Source organism: Psammomys obesus, unplaced genomic scaffold (genome assembly GCF_907164565.1).
Source record: "Psammomys obesus unplaced genomic scaffold, mPsaObe1.curated_primary_1811, whole genome shotgun sequence".
NCBI classification, from domain to species: Eukaryota; Metazoa; Chordata; class Mammalia; order Rodentia; family Muridae; genus Psammomys; species Psammomys obesus.
This window is the reverse complement of record NW_026596095.1, coordinates 18858832-18876651: the sequence shown is the minus strand read 5'-3', so window position 1 is coordinate 18876651 and position 17820 is coordinate 18858832. Positions and strand designations below refer to the sequence as shown.

At 44.6% G+C, this 17820-nt stretch overlaps 1 protein-coding gene across 1 annotated transcript in view; it reads right to left on the bottom strand.

Moving 5' to 3' along the window:
• Papss1 (3'-phosphoadenosine 5'-phosphosulfate synthase 1) overlaps nucleotides 1-17820 on the bottom strand; it is a 115414-nt gene that overhangs the window by 83943 nt on the left and 13651 nt on the right. The window contains exons 3-5 of the mRNA XM_055628074.1: nucleotides 16671-16906; nucleotides 15933-16071; nucleotides 13891-14009 (exon numbers count right to left, since the gene is read on the bottom strand). Coding sequence (XP_055484049.1) covers nucleotides 13891-14009; nucleotides 15933-16071; nucleotides 16671-16906 — 494 coding nt within the window. The remainder of the gene's footprint in view (nucleotides 1-13890; nucleotides 14010-15932; nucleotides 16072-16670; nucleotides 16907-17820) is intronic.

Genomic DNA, 17820 nt, shown 5'->3' with positions numbered 1-17820 from the left:
CATGCCCCAGATATGTTATCATGCCCCAGATATGTTATCATGCCCCAAATATGTTATCATGCCCCAAATATGTTATCATGCCCCAAATATATTATCATGCCCCAAATATGTTATCATGCCCCAAATATATTCTAAGTGGATCTGACCTCTTTAACTCTTTTTTTTTTAATATCAAATCTGTCAGGTCATCTCTATTAGTGCTCAAAATGAAACCAATTGTGGGCTTTTCATACATGTGCCCAGGCAATACTTTCTTTTTTGAAATAAAGCAATTCTCAAGAGAATGAAAAGATCTAGCCATCACCTAGATGTATATGTGTGTGTGTGTGTGTGTGTGTGTGTGTGTGTGTGTACACACACACACACACACAAAGAGCCTTAAAACACAACAAGAAAAAAAATCCTGTATTCATGGGTTAGATGCCCATGGTACATGAAGCAATTTATAGATCCAATGCAGTCCTCACAGAGCTACCAACATCCTTTGCAGAGGTAGGACAAGAAAACCTAAAATACTCAGAACCAAAACATCACCAACAGCCAGAGAGAAGACCTGGACGGACACCTCCCCGGAGACACAGAGATGGCATACAGGCCTAAGAAGATGCTCAGCATCACGCTGTCCCTGCCAGACTGACCAAAATCCACAGCACGGGATGGAGCAACGCCGAGGATGGCAGAGCGGAAGTGAGAATATGAAAAGGGACAGTGGCTGAGACACGTTAGCACACATCAAGCCAGGACAAGGGATAGAGGAGGCACGCGTACAAATGACTGAAAGAAGCTGGTGTGCAAAGGCCTGATGCCTACCGCACTGCACGAGAAGTGAAGAATTCTATCAAAAGAAGTATTTTTTAAAAGCACAAAGCAACAGCGACCAAAGTAATTCAAACAAAAATATTAATGGAAGAACCAAATTCTCTTTGTGGGCTTAGCGTGTGTGTGTGTACATGCTCACGTGTGAGAGTATGCATGGAAGCCAGAGACCAACATCAGATGTCTTCCTTGGTCACTTTGTATCATGCGTGTGTGCGTGCATGCATGAGTGTGTGTGTGTGTGTGTGTGTGTGTGTGTGTGTGCGCGCACACGCGTGTGTGCTCACCCATGAGTGTTCTGAAGTCTACACTGGGTTTCTTCTACCACTCCTGCCCTATTTTCTGAGACAGGGTCTCTCATTGAACGGGAAGCTCGCTCAGCACCTCAGCTAAAGGTGGACTGGGTGTATGGCCTAGTGAGTCTGCAGCATCGATGATGATTGCACAAAATCGCTTCACAGTGCATTTCTCAGAACACTTCACATCTGAGACACAAGCCCAACATGCCGCCTGTCTTTATCTGGTCCTATACAGCAAAAGAAAATAACAATGACAGTGACAATAACAATAACCATAGGCTAAATCACGTGTCTGCACCAAAAGGGACATGAAGACAAGAGGTAGCTGTTTAAGCCATCCCTGTGGGGTCTGAGGATCTAGGGGGTATCAGCGGCCTAGAGCTCTATCTTCTCAGATACTCGGTGGCTCCCACGGTGGTACAGCAGAGAGAAACACAGCTCAGCACCATCCAAGCAGGCCGCAGAACCTGGCTTCCCCCACGGTTACATTTAAGGCTTCTGACCTTCTCAAAATACACCCAAAATATACATACTGGAAAAGAAATAACAAAATCAAAAACCACAGCCAGCTACAACAGCCAGGTTGGCCCTGCAACACCACTGAGCAGTGGCGTGGAGTGCAGCAGCATTTCCAGAGGCCTCTGTCCCTTGAGTGTCCTACTAACCAACGAGGAAAGTAGGAAGCATGTATATGAGGCAAAACAGCCCAGCAGAAGACACTCCATAACCTCCCGGACCTTACATACTTCATTCTATTTACTGAGGAGGAAAACTGTACAAAGTCAGTTAAAGAAAAAAGTGAGCCAAGGCAGCCCAGCTCATCCAGCTGCCTCCAGTCTGACTTGGAGGATTTCACATGCAACCATGGACTCATAAGGTGAGCTGCTGCCCCCATAAATGACCCCACACCAAAGGGAGTACGTGTCATCTTTGCAGGAAGCAGGGGGGTGGAGGGGAAGAATGGGACAGACAGGTCAGGATTATATGGAATGTTCAACTTTATAAGTATGCATCAAAAAGGAAAAATCACATACAAAGGAAAAGAAAAGGATTCTTCTTTAAATTCCAGCAAGATAAGAAGCTTAGGTGCTGCTCTCTGCATTTACTTTCAGTGCGAGGAAAGCAGTTGGTAGGACTTGGAAATGAGCACAGAAAAATGACCTACATCCTTCTATATATGTGCCACTATCGCTTGCCCATTATCCTGCTTAGCTGCTCTCCGCCATGGGTACAGTGCAGGACAGATGGCCTTTCGGAAGTCTCTACCAAGCCTGTGATACTTCAACTGGGACGTGAAGGTCCAGAGACGCCTTTTCCCAAGGGACAGCGGGACACTCACAAAGCAGCTGCACAAACCCCACGTGTTGAGCTAGACACACAAGCTCCCAATGTCACACTAAGCCGTACATATTCTTGGCAGCTACAAAATAAAGAACCAAAATCCTCTGCACTGGGAAAGAAATGCTAAAAGTAACAAATTACATCAATGAGCAGCTACTCATTAGGCTTCTATAAGAATGACGACAGTAAAATTCACAGAAAGGACACGAAAGCCAGTGAGCTAGTCACAAAATTTAAGGGACACATTTTCAAACCAAAAGGAGATAGAAGGTAGCAGGAGCCCGTACATCAGTTATTCCTGATGTTCTTGCTGCTACTGTAGTGATGGAAGAAAAGAAGACATTTTGTAAATAAGAATGTGTGGTCTGTGCTACAATTCTATATACAGCCTTCAGCGGGCTCCCTCGCCCGGTGCCTCCTTTATTCCTCAACTACTTTAAAAAAAAAATCCAGGATAAACATACTAAAATTTATAGGCCTAAAGAAGCTAAAGAACAAGGAGGATCCTAGGGAAGACGCTTAATCCTCATTTAGAAGGGCGAACAGGATAGATATCAGAAGTAGGAGAAGAACAGGCAGGAGCCTTCCACAGGGAGCCTCTGAAAGACTCTACCCATCAGCATATTAAAGGAGATACTGAGACTTAGCCAAACTTTGGGCAGAATCCTTATGGAAGAAGAGGGAGATAGAAAGACCTGGAGGGCACAGGAACTCCACAAGGAGAACAACAGAGCCAAAATACCTGGGCCCAGGGGGAAGCCTGTAGAGACTGATACTCCAATTAAGGATCATGCATGAAGAGGACCTAGACCCCTGTTCAAAGGAAGCCCATTGTATCCTCAGTTTCCAAATGGGTTCCCTAGTAAAGGGTACAGGGCTTCCTCTGACATGAACTCAGTGGCTAGCTCTTTGATCACCTCCCCCTGGAGGGGGAGGGTGCAGCCTTGCCAGGTCACAGAGGAAGATGATGCAGCCAGCCTTGATGAGACCTGATAAGCTAGGGTCAGATAGAGGGGAGGACATCATTCCCTAACAGGGGACTAGGGAAAGGGCATAGAGGGAGAAGAGGGAGGGTGGTTGGAACTGGGAGGAGATGACGAAGGGGGCTACAGCCAGGATACAAAGTGAAAAAACTGTAATAAATAAATAAATAGACAAATAAATAAAATTTAAAAAGAAAAAAAGACGCAGACACACACTCTCCAGGGCTGGTGTGAGAATGAAATGGCATGGTGTCTGAACCAGGGGGCTCACATTTCAAGGGATCCTCCCTGTTCTAAAGGCTTCACTTGTTCATTTGCCGTAATACCTACCTGCCGAGGCTGAGGAAACTACTGCTGTCTGGCCCCCTCCACACATAAGGGGCCTAAGGCCCGAGAGAGTAACGGATCCCGCTGGACTGCTTCCAGTGCATTTAGCACACTGGCAGTAAATGATGACAATGATGGCACATATACTTGCTACATGCTGGAATCCACCCTCAGCTCCTGATGCCAGTACGTTAGCTCACAGAATTCTCCGTGAGCTAAGGCAGGTACTATTACTAACTAACTCTCTTTCACATATGAAAGAAATGAGACCAGGGACAAAGTTGTTTTTTCCAAGGCCATAAAAATCAATCAACAGGTGTTAGAATCAAAATGTCAACTCCAAAAAGGGTATCCTGTAGTGTTTTCGCCATCAAAGACTAAGCTATGAAACTCTGTCAAACGCCTTGTTATAATTTACCTTCAAAAATAAATTCTGTTAAACAGTTATAATTCTAAGGGGTTCCAGTCTGTGTGAGATCTTTCGGTACACTGATGATGCTCTTCATTAAAAAAAAAAGATAGCCGACGTTCCTGTTTGGCCTGGAAAAGTTTCTCAAGGACTGGTGAACAGCTGTAAACCTACTTCTTCAAGCCCTGTGGCAGTAGACACCGGAGAACCACCCTCCACTGACACCGCCTTGCAGCTCTTGGCGTTTTTGAAGAGCAGAATACTCGATATGGGAACAAGTGGCAGAGAATGTCCACAAAGCCAGTCTCGGCCCCACATGGGGAAGGGCCACTCCTGTTGCTTGCTTTACCCTGTCTTTGCTGTATTACACAGTCGGGGACGGAAGGGACACGCCTTGTGGTGTTGGAACTGGAACTCTCCCACATTTCACGTTGATAACTGTCAACAAGCTGGAGACATCGGAAGCACCAGTGGACCTGATACAACAGGGTGCTTTTAATTTTTAGCTGGTTTCCTCGGCCAGCAACCCAAGGTGTAGCTCCCAAAAATCAGTGCATCACCATGGCAATGCTCCAAGCATGTGGCTGGAGCTGGTGGAGCCGTGTTCTTTCCTCAAGTAGGAGCAAGCCTTCCTCAGAAACACAGCATGGAAGGTACTCATGGCCAGCTGACTCTGCCAGCCATGAACGCAGCAAGATCCTGCAAAGGAGCCAGTGCTTGTGCGAGTAATAGCCTCCTTCTGACCAGGTCACGTCAGCCCACAAATACACAAATGATTTGTGGGGAAAGCTGAGTGCCTCCAAGGTGAGTAGTGTGAGGAGACAGAGAGAAAACAACCAAGTCCAAACTATGCCATAAAGGAACTCATTTGTATTGTGATTTAGCATACACGCACGCTTCATCAGGTCCTGCTTTTAAATATCAACATGGAGGCTACAATCAGTTTTCAAAATCAGGCCAAAATAGTTTCACAGTTTATTCTTAAGTCAGAATAATTTTTCATCACAAGCATTCAACAAAATGCTTCCCCTTGCAGGTTCATATCTAACAATATCTGTGAAATGAATTTTAGCCTTTCAATGTGGTATCCATTTCTTGTGGTGGATAACAATGCTACATCAAGAGTTTGCTACTGTTTTCTTCTGAAAAGATAAAGTTCATATTTCTGGCACTAACACAAGTGCAATGTCAGGAGTCAAGGGGAAGACAGAATATCTGCTCAGTGGAAGTGAGCTCTATGTGAATTCTTGTAGAAATAAGGCAACTAATCAACAGAAATACAAAAAGAACCTTAACAGTGCAAACACGGGGCTGGAGAGGTGGCTCAGTGGTTAAGGGCACTGGCTACTCTTCCAGAGGATCTGGGTTCAATTGCCAGCACCCACATGGTGGCTCACAGAGAGCTGGACCTCCACTTTCAGAGGATCGAATGCCTTTTTCTGGTCTCTGCAGGCATAGGGCACACACATGGTACACAGACATGCTAGTACACAAAACACCCACACACATAAATATATATATATATACACATTATTTTAAATGCAGACACAGCCAGTTTCTAGTAGCTTCTAATGCAAACCTCAGTCTCTAAAACCACCACTACACACCCAAAAGACTGATGCCACCTCAAAGTGAAACTGGATACCTAGACAGCAGAATGCAGAGTCCACGCCACATGAACTGACTGCTTTATCCAGTACAGACTGGCCTGGCAATGAGAAACACTGTGCCATTGTTATCGTCCATATAATCCCTGTTATTTCTGCAAATTTTCTTTCAAACAAAAAACAGATCACAGCCAGGCCAGAGAAAGTCTTCACACGCCTCGACACCTCGCCCATCTGAGGCTCCCATGTTCTATAATGAAGGTAACAGGGGCTCAGGCTGCTCAAGGGTCTGCAGCAGAGGTCAGTGAAGAAGTCACACGTGACCCATAATGAGAACTGAGTTCCATCCCTCCAAGTACAGAACTATTGGATGTTATGAATTTTAAATATTCACAATTTAAAAGATGGATACCCACAACTTTTTCTTTAATTGACCAAACACTGTCTAAAACTGATGTGTGCAGCATCTGCCTCCTTGGTTGGGCAGTCATTTGCTTCTATTTGGGAACTGGTAAGCAAGGCACTCATTCACCCTCTAACAGCAGGAACTCTTGTCCTCGCATTTGCATCCTCCTGTAGAAGCCTGAGCGTGTTAATAAACAGTGATTCCACACTTTAAGTTTTTTTTCTCTATGTACTTGCTGCACTTTCTTCTGTAGCCAGATCTGCTCAACAGATTGAATGCTGGGGCTCATTCACATTTTCATGCAACTATTAAGTTTCTATTATCTCAACTACATGCATCCAAAGCATGAGCAAACGACATTCTGGCAACACTTTAAAACTGAGCTACAAAGTCTGGTTTTTATGTGCAGTATAAAACCCATTTGGAGCACTAACCCACCATTTTGTAAGAAGACAAACCTTTAAATAATTTATAGCACTAGTAAATCCAGAGTTCCTGGTAGATTTAAAAACAGCATTTAAAATATCACTTTAGATTAAAACCAGCGGCAAGAAGCCTACTCCCTCGTGTTCTAACAGGCCAAGTTAAAATGCGATGCTAGCAGGCCATCTAGTGATCACTTAAGGGCTAGTGGGGGAAAAAAAAAAAAAGGCAAAGCCTCGAGCTTGCTTCTCTTCTATGTTATCAAATAAATGCATGCAAATGAAGCAAGTTAAGAAAACAAAGGGCCTTTGGCTAACTGCTGAGACATGTATTTTAATGTAAATGACTATATCATACATCCAGGGGGAAATTAGAATCGAAAGTACTCATATATCCAAAGGCCTCACAGCTGTAACACCCACTTTTCTTGAACATGCAAAATAAAAATTTATTTTCCTTGATGACAATAAGTTAAGAATTCCAGTTAGAGCCTGGTGGTGCTGGTGCCTGCCTTTAACCCCAGCATTTGGGAAGCAGGGGCGGGCAGATCTCTGTTTGAGGCCAGCTTGGTCTAAAGTGCAAGTTCCAGGACAACTAGAGCTACACAGAGAAAGCCTGTCTCGAAAACCTAAATATAAATAAAATAAAATAAAACAGGTAGAATTCATTTCAGAAGCGTCTCCCCAGAAGAATGCTGATAAGAAAGTGCCACATGCCATAATTATTCCCGTGGGCACAGCCTTCTCAGGCTTCTTCATGCTCTCAAAACTCCCAGACCGCGCTAGCTTCCCGTCTCTACACAAAGCCACAGGACAGTGGGAAATGCATTCTATATTTGGTCTTTGTCCCCAGTACCTAGCAAGAACTACAAGATTTGAACCTCCTAAGTGATAATGTCTTCCGTATGGAGAGACTCTTGGCTGATGTCTCCTGGACAGCTTCAGGATGGGGCTTTGCCACGAGAGGGATCACCTTGGTTACAGGTTGGTAACTGTCGGCCTCACATCATGCCTCCTTATTCAGTCATTGCCTACAGGAAGCCTCCAGAAGAACCCCCTAACAATGGGGTTCAGGGGCTTCTGGGCTGCTCTACATGTGGAGGTGCTAAGAGAGAGGCAGCCTAAAGAAGGCATGGAGACTTGGTTCCCTATACCCCACACTACCCTAGACATCCCTTCCACCAAGCTCTTCCTGAACTGATGAGAAACCAGCAACCATCAATACTTGAGTCATTCTGACCAATTTATAAAACCTAAAGAGAGGTACCCTGAGTTACAGAAACAGCTGGGCAGAAAACCAGGTGACCTAGGCAACTGCCTTCATGATTTACATCCCAACAGGTGACCTTCTGAGACTGAGCCCTTAACCTGTGAACTATACTGACTCCAGAAAGGATCAGAACTGGGTTGAACTCTTGGGATATGCCAATGATGTCAGAGGTAAGAGAATTGGCTGCTGTGAGGAAAAAAAAAAAAAAAACAAAAACACAAAAATCCTTTAAAGTGACTTTGAAGCAGAGAGAAATTTTCCTGCATTTATTTCAGAGATACAGTTGTCATTATAAGCAGCATTTTATTAGGATCCCAAGCAAGGAGAGGGGCTCATGCACATGAGATAACAAGCTGCCACAGGCAACTGCTGGAACCATGCACAGAAAACGCTGTGCAAGTCCATCTGCCCACCTTGCCCTGGATGCCATCCATGTTAATGATCCTTACAGCCAAGGACAACCATTTCAAACCAACTTTTAAAGCCCCCTCAGTTAGCCTTTAAAAATCCCTGCCTCCGCCAGGTATGGTGGTCTTTAATCCCAGAAGGAGGCAGAGGCAGGCAGATCGCTGCGAGTTCAAGGCCAACCTGATCTACAGAGTGAGTCCAGGACAGCCAGGGCTATACAGAGAAACCCTGTCTCAAAATCATCATCATCATCATCATCATCATCATCATCATCCTGCCTCCTTGCAGGGCATGGTGATATACACCTTTAATCCTAGCACTCAGAAGGCAGAGGCAGGCAGGTCTCTGAGTTCGAGGCCAACCTAATCTACATATAAAGTTTCAGAACAGCCAGGGAGGCCTTATCTTAAATAATAATAACAATAATAATAAATTAATTAAAACTCACAGGGACATCTCTCTGTAGTTAATAACGCTTGCTGCTCTTTCACAAGACTCAAATTCAGTTCCTAACATCCATGCTGGGCAGCACACACACGCGCACACAGACACACACACACACCACAAACAAACATGCACAAATAAATACACCTTTAAACAAAAATAGCCTACCATGACCTTATTTTCCACCGTGTAGAACATTTGTCACTGCCTAGATTCAAACTTGGGAAGTTTCTCTCTCTGCCCAATAAATATCTTTTCCAAGACAGGCAGTATTGTCCTTGAGTTTCTCTAGAGTACTTTTGAAGTATTCTAAAAATATTCAGTCTCTGTAAGATCAATGATTCCTTTCTCTCCATTTCTTAATCCCATCTACACTCAGAAATCACCTATCAAAGAATGTGAAAGAGGATCAAACAAAAGATTCATATTTTAGTAAAAAACTAAAAAAGGGAGTAATTTAGAATTTAGAAGTAATGGTCCATTAGAAAGACCTAAGTGTGAGCTGCAGAATCTACCCTGTGACAATGCCAATCCCAGCTGATCAAACTATTCTGAGATTACATCACAAACCCAACCCTGCTTCCCATCAGTAACATGGTGATGTTATAGCTATCCTCTACGGTATTTAGGCCTATACTGTAAACTGAGTAGGCTGACCTCCTTTGCTTAAGTCACCACTGCACTCCACCCACTCATCGCCCTCCCCCTCCAATCTACTTGAGATTCCACCACGGGCTCTCCCCTAACCACCTGGGGAAGCCTCCCAAACATCTCTGCAATAATAACGGCGGTGAACTGCATTTATTCGCCCTGGCTGGAGGCTGCACAGACTGCATCATACCAAGTCTGCTATGGGAAAGCGCTGTGCATCCCACCAACTAAAACCTGTGATCTGTCAGCTAGTCACTGGCTTCTCCAGGTGCCCTAAGGCTTATTTGAGATTCAGCTTTGCCACGAAACAATCGAAGAGAATTCATGTCAGAACAGATGTGGTTTTGTCTGTGTGTGTCTTCCTCCAATTGTTATTTTGAATTCTGTATCATGCTACAAAAGAAGAGACATAAACTAATTTACACACGGTCATCCTGTCTATACACTATAGACTAAGTAGGAGCAGCAAGGACCGAACATGCAGGTCCATAAAGCAACTGTACTATTTGGTTGGCCACCACATCCCAGTGTTTGCTGTAGTGCCAATCACAGATGGCATTGAATGGTTCTCCAGTTATTGGGATTCATCCAACACAGCAGAGCAGTGCGCACATGCTGTCAGGGATGTCATTTGCTTAGGACAGCATGTAACTCAAATCCTTTTCCCCAAACAAGGTTGATACCAAGAGAACATAATTACAGGAACAAGGCCCTAGGATTTCTTCTCTCTCGTTACCCAGTGTAACAATAAAAAAAAAAAAAAAAAAAAAAAAATCTTCATAAGATAGCTTCTCTGTTCTAAATCCATACAACCAGAATCACTTTCTAGACATAGATAGAATAATGAGAGGTTTTAAGTGTACTGAGAAGACTCCTAAAAATAAGCCCAGAGATACATAAAAGTCATTCTGAAATCCCCAGACACAGAATCCAACACAGCGATAAGCAAACCTGATTTCGCTGAAATACTTCCAGAGTTTTGTGTGGGTGAAATGAGGTGACACACACAGAGATCTGAGTGCAAACAGCTCTCATGAAGAGGCCACAAACACTGGGGGGGTGCGGAAGGAGGCTCAGCGGTTAAGAGCACTGGCCGTTTCTCCAGAGGACCTGGCAGCTAACAATTGTCTGTAATTCTAGTTACGGGGGGTTCTAGCTTCCAAGAGCATTGCACATGCGTGGTGCGGGCAGATGTGCAAGCAAAACACCCATACACATAAAACAAAAATAAGCAAATCCTTAATTTAAAACAAGCATAAGGAAGACAGCACTAAAAGATAAACTGGGAGGGAGAAATGGGTCACTGCCCCAGCTTCTAAAAGTCAAAAAATAAAAATTGTAAAAGACATGAAGCGCTACATGTACTACAATACTCAGCAAATGTCAGTCTTTTCTGCCTCTTTTTGAGACATTAGGTAAAAATGTCTAATCATCACGTTGTCTGGCAAGTATAAGACATATAAACAGGATAATTACTACAACCTCTAATTAAGAGGAAATGACTACAGATACTAAGATAAACACAGAAAGAGAAGGGAGGAGGAAGAGCAGGAGGAGGTATACGCTATGGTAGAATACATAATGGCAATATACATGAAGGTATGCATCTTAGAACCAAACTATGAAGAATTCCCAAAACAAATCACCATGGTTCTGTGGGGGGAAAAAAAAAAAAAGTTGGAAAATCAAGAAAGAAAAAGGAAATAGTTAGATTAAACTTCAGAGAGATGATTCTGTGGATGATGTATCATGAAATAAAAGGCACACAACAGAGATGTGGTCACAAAATCAGAGTAGCACTGACCCTGTTCTCTGACCAACGTAAACCACGTGCATTCCAGGCACCACACAGGCCTGTGCCTCGCTTTTCAGAGCTACAGTGAAAGCCCAAGTAACTGGGACACGACGTATCGCTCGTGCTCAATGTCGGATAAGAAAGGACATTCGTAAAAAACTTGACATAGTTAGCATTTCGCTGAAAGACGCGTGGGACTCCGTGCCAATCCTAGACTTAGAACTGCAGAATCTTCACAGAATACACATGCAAGGAACATAAATCATCTTCCTCCTTGCATGACATATGTGCCTGGTACCCTGAGAGGCCAAGAGGGGGAATAAGATTCGCCTGGCACTGGAGTGCCAGCCATGGGCCTCTATGTGCGTGCTGGGAATCAAATTCAGTATCTCAGGAAGAGCAGCAGTATTCTTAACCACTGAGGCAACTCTCCAGTCCCAAAACTGTTTGTTCATGATTATTATGGTTTAAAAACTCCTAGGCAATGCATGGTAATTGCATGCCTTTAATCCCAGCAGTCAAAAGGCAGACGCCTCACCTACACAGGGAGCTCCAGGATAGCCAGAACTGTAAAGAGACCCTATCCCAAAAAGAAAAAACAAACAAACAAAAAACACCTTATAAGCATGTTAATATATTTGGTACAATAATTGAGAAACTTAAAAATAAATAAACTCAAACAATAAAAGCTAAAATATTAACTGGAAATTAATGTGGACACGACCCTAGTGCTTGGCATATGGCTAACTGGAGTGCCTGATGGAGAAGAGGTGACGATGCAAAAGAAACGTTTACAGAGAGAATGGCTAGACGATGATTACGCACTGGACACACACCTACACGCGGGAGCCACAGCAGCTGTACACACGCAAGCCACATCAGTTAAAACAATGACACATTTCAAAACAATGACATGGCCATGAATTCTCAAAAACCACTAAAGTGCTAAGCAGGGTGGGACACACCTACCTCTAATCTCAGCCTTGGGAAGGCAGAGGCAAGTTGGAGGCCAGCCTGGTCTACACAGTGAGTTCTAGGCCAGCCAGGGCTACAGAGCAAGAGCCTGTCTCAGATAAATGAAATTACTGTGGAGGGAAATCTGTACAGGGCTGCAAGAAAGAAATTCCGCCCAGCAAGAATACCTTTCAAAGACCTAGCAGAGAAAGACGCTCCGAAACGAGCAGAACACGCCTCTGCCTCCGGACACACCAGGAGCCCCTGGATAGCAGCTCCTAAGGCATGTCCCAGGAGTTGTGTGCTACTATTTCTTCTTCTTTGACCTACAATGCAAACCCCCAAGGCTGGAGTCCTGGCTGATGAACCTCTGCATTGCCAGTGCCTAGGTTAGTTTGTTAGTACGTACATCAATAGGGTTTTAATTAATGTCTGGTTGGTGGAAGATGAGGAACGACAGTTGGCACCACTTTGGAGAGAAGAAAGGGAGCGTAAGAGCAGAGGATTAGACTAGAGCCCAGAAGTTATTAACAGGAAGCCTGGAAACTGAAGATGAAGGAAAAAAATCCTCCTAAGATGATGTCGCTGGCCTGAAGGTAGTGTTTAGGGCACCAATGGCACACACACACACGCACATGTGTGCATAAAAAGTCAGAGTGGCGCAGTGGCAGAGTGGCGCAGTGGCCATTTCCTATTATTTCTATTTATTCAAAGAAAACATTTGAATAAAAAATTAACTTGCCGAGAGGTGGTGGTGCACACCTTTAATCCCAGGGCCGTTAATACCCAGGCAGAGGCAGGCAGATCTCTGAGTTTGAGGCTAGGCTGGTCTACAGAGTGAGTTCTAAGCCATCCAGAGCTACGCAGAGAAACCCTGTCTCAAAACCCCAAAGAACAAAAACAAAACAAAAATTAGAAGGAAAGTCTTATGCTAGCTGCCTGAAATATATATATTTTAATACAAACACTTCAAAGGTGAAACACATATATTTAGGCAGAGATTGTGTGAGAGAGACTGTAGAAGAAAGGGAACTCTGGTCAGAATTTTTTTGCATAAAAAAGGGAAGTCCAAACAATAGGACATGACACATCCCCACAGTGGAAGTGGTCAGCACAGGCACACATAACAAGACGGAACACTGGAGGCCAAGTTCCATCACCCACACAGACGCTGGGCCCTCTCCAGCTAGAGTGAACTACAGCGGCAGTGGAGTGAAAGAACAGGTAATGGGTAGTTTAGAGGAAAGAAAAACTACCTCTAAAACCAGAACAAAATCCGAGGGAACTACATGTCTGCTATTGGGCCCGGTGCCTCGTATGCCTCCATTTGCCCAGGAGCCACGGAGAGGTACTTAAATCCAGGAACCCTCCATCCATAGGACCCTTCTCTAACATCGAGCCGGAAGTGTGTCACCAAGCCGAGACAGGTGTGTACTCCTGAGGAAATGTAAAAACTCTGTGTGCCTCAAGGTAGGGTCGAAGACCAAGTCATACAGCAGAATAATCCACTATTCCTAGGCTGCTAAAATTAACGATCAAATAGGTTCTATGACTCGCAACCTTTCCTACATTTACAATACCTGGGATATTCCATGTGTCACGCATGCCTCACAATGCTGAAATGATAGCGTACAGAAAGCTACTAGTTTTAGTAAAGAACTTGAAATACACACGCTTCTCAGCCAGGTCAGTTTTTGAGAGGCCGAGCTGTCAGGCAGTTCTCGTCTCTGGTCCCTGCCTCCGCTCGCTCGCGCTCACCCGTTCCTGGAGAAGCTCCACCACTTGCTGCACGCAGTCATTGACGTCACAGGAATCCGTTTTCAGCACCAGCTCCGGAGCCTCTGGTTTCTCATACTCAGAATCAATCCCAGTGAAGCCTTTAAAGGACAGCAGACAACAGAGGGAGGCAGAAATGTAAAGGGTTAATTTCATCTGTACCCACCTGCCCTGAGGCTAAGGCCTACCACTGGCCTATCATGCCATTATGGTGCTGACACGCCTTCCTTGGGAGACTTCTAGTTAAACTTTATTTCTTCTTCACACATACAGTCAATTCTCACTATTCATCATAGTTTTATGTTCAATAAGGTTGTCACAAATACTCAGGAAGTGAACATGTCTCCTCAGTGAAACACAAGGTCAGGTTCCTGCCAGCCGCGAGTATTGTGTGCACTGCTGTCTGAAGGCACCTTATTGAACACACTGATTCACTTACACTGACCTCACAGCCACACTCCAGCTCAGATAGAATGAAACTAACATAGATCTTCCCTCCGAGACCCGGCACAGCATCCTTGCTCTCATAGACCCCCACAGCATCCTTGCCCTTGAAACCTTCCAAGACCCGGCACAGCATCCTTGCTCCTGGGTCCCACTGAGACCCAGCATACTTGCTCTCAGAAACTACAGAACCAGGAAGACAGATCAGTGAGTAACGGGCTTGCCACCAAATCTAACAACCAGAGTTCATGAGGAACTTGGTAAAAGAAGACAGCAAACTCTATTTATCCTCTGGCCTACACACCCATGCCTGATGATAAATAAGGTTAACACATAACAGAATTGCTATACAACATTTTCAGCATGGGGGGGGGGAGAGTCACTTTAAACAACATTACTCAAAAATAGAGAAGCATGAAAATGTAAAATAACAAATCTGCTTTCTTGCCCACCATCATCACTCACTCCAGACAGGCAGTCTGTTCTTTCTGAGTCAAGAAGGTGCCAGCTTAATGGATGAAAGGGAGAACAGGAAGTAGCCTCATCAATGAGCTGGGTCCTGAGGTGGCAAGTTTGGCATCAGCTTTACTCGAAACACTAGACATCACCGGGGCAGGTAGAACTGGCCTCAGCTGCTTATTCCCAGGCCCAAATACAAGCAAACTGTGCAGCAAACACTGTCCTCCCCAATTTCCTTTTCCCTTTCCTAAGCCAAAAATTAAATACCCAAATCTAGAGTTCAGAACTCCTGCAATGGTCCCAGGGTACTGTACCTTGTTGGGAAGACAAGCAAGTTACCTGCCTGAATCGCCCCCAAAGAACGTTTACTATATAATCTACCTTCAGGGCTTTATTATTGCCGGCATGCCCTGTGTCCACGAATGCTGACAGAATTAACACAACCGGAACCAAACACAACAGCGGAGACGGGCTCTAAATTCCCCTGTAAATGCCTACTATGTAGTATACTAACACTGGGGGCAGCCCATGAAACCTAGGCATGGCATCAGAAATATGTTAGTTCAAACTCAAGAGTCTTAGAGAGGTTGAATAAGGAGCCATCTCAAGCACTGACATGAAAACAGGACATCCTCCTTACATCAAGATCCTTATTCAGGCATTTCTCCCAATAGCTATGGACATCCTGCACTGTCACGGTGCAACAAGGGCAGCAGACGTAATAGCATCCGGATACTGAATTCTAGACATCTAATTAAATGAAGTAGGTTTTCAGCACAACCTCTCAAAGTCCCAGCTCTGCCAACCAGCCCCAATTCACTTCTCACTCCCAATTTCTTAGACAAGAGTATCAGTCCTGGGGGCTGGAGAGACAGACCGGTGATTAAGAGCACATGAGGTTCCTATAGAGGGCCAGAGTTTAGTTCCCAGCACATAGGTGAGGTGGAACTCTCACTCCAGAGGATCAAATGCCTCTAGCCCGCACAGGCACCTTCACTGACAGACACAGACACACACAGACAAATAAAAATTTAATTTAAGAAAGGGGGAAGGGAGCGTCAGACACACACACAGGAGCATGAAATATCTAGACAAAGAGAAACTGAGAAAATGTTCCTTGCCTTTAATTTCTCCTGCTCGTGCTTTCTTGTAGAGTCCTTTGACATCCCTCTGCTCACACACATGCAGCGGAGCATCAACAAAAACTTCGAAGAAGGGTAAGCTTGCACCCTCGTGGATCTGCCTGGCATTGTTGCGATCCTTCAGAAACAAGAAGGACATCAATAAAAAGTGGACAATTAAAAGCTAGATTACGGACACCAAGAACTTTGTACCTGAGTCTGTTTATACATATTTGTATATGTATAAGCAAATGTCTGTGTGTGCGCGCATGTGCTTGCGCATGCCCGTGTGTGTGTGTGTGTGTGTGTGTGTGTGTGTGTGTGTATTAAGCTTGAAATAATTTAGCCAATGGCTTCATCTGAAGAACTTTGCTAGCCAGGCATGGTGGCACACACCTTTCATCCCTGCACTCAGGAAGGCAGAGGCAGGTGGATCTCTGTGAGTTAGAGGCCATTCTAGTCTACAAAGCGAGTCCAGGACAGCCAGGGGTACAGAGAGAAACCCTGTATTGGGGAAAAAAAAAAAAATACTTTATACTTAAGGATGTTTTAATAGCAACTTTTACCCAAACTGGATTTACTCAGAAAAATCACAGCATATAATTTTTTATTTTAATTCTGGGGACATAAAAAAGTTGAAGTTAACCTGAAAACACAGGCACTGTTTAATTTAGGTGCTTCGCCTGATACCACACTCTAATAACGCACGCAGCACCCAGGGTGACAAGGGCTACGCACCTGCGTGTAAGGCGATATGAAGCTTGTAATGCACACCAAGCCGGCGTCGGCAAACAGCTTCGCCACCTCTGCGATGCGCCGGACATTCTCTTCCCTGTCCTCGGGGCTGAAGCCGAGGTTTTTATTGAGACCCTGACGGATGTTGTCGCCATCCAAAGTGTAGCACGGAATGCCATGGCACACCAGGTACTCCTCCAGAGCCATGCTCACGGTCGTCTTCCCTGCCCCGGACAATCCTGGCGGGGGCAGTGCAAACAAATGCCACATGGGAACTTAGAGCCCGGACTCCCCTGACAAGATTAACTACTCACAGCACCTTACCCATTACAGAAGATGGCACGTCTGTAATCCCAGCACTCCGGGAGGCAGAGGCAGAAGGATTTCTGGGAGTTCCAGTCCAGCCTGGTCTACAAAGTAAGTCTAGGACAGACAGGGCTACATAGAAAAACCCTGTCTCAAAAAAACAAAACAAACAAACAAAGATTGACCTTTTATTTACTCAAAATATCTATTATGAGCATCTAGGGTTTTTTTTTTTTTTTATTTAGGGGTTCCTTGGGGTGTTCTTCTTTAGCATGCATACTGCTAACTTGAATAACTCAGAAACCACTAATGAGCTCCAGAAACTATTAACAAAGTTTAGTGTCATGAGTGGGTAGGTATATTCACTTTGGCAGTGTTTCACACTAGTGAAAGCCACCTGCCGCAATGCGATAGCCGAAATGACAAATTCTATATAATAAGGGCAGAAAAGGGAAGGAGAAAAGGAAGCCCGGCACTGCTCTGTGTGCTCTCTCCATATTCAGGGTCAAGCCTCTCACGGACCATGGAACTAGCTGCCTGGGAGGCATAATTCAGCTGGTAAGAAAACCCTATTTCCATTCACCCCCCTGTCTAATCATGCTTATTCACTACGTGACTAGGAGAAAGAAAGAAAAGATTTATATACTAACGCTCCACCACCTTGGACACCGTAACTACAGATCAAAGTCAAGAGAACAAGAAGGCAGGAGACGAATAAGGAAGTCTAATATGCCAATGATCTGGACCGAAATCATGGCAGTACAGAAGGCTAAATGAGAAGAGAGGGCCGCATTAGTGGGCCAGCCGCTTTAACTCAGCAAACCGTCTTTGACCAAAGACAGCTACG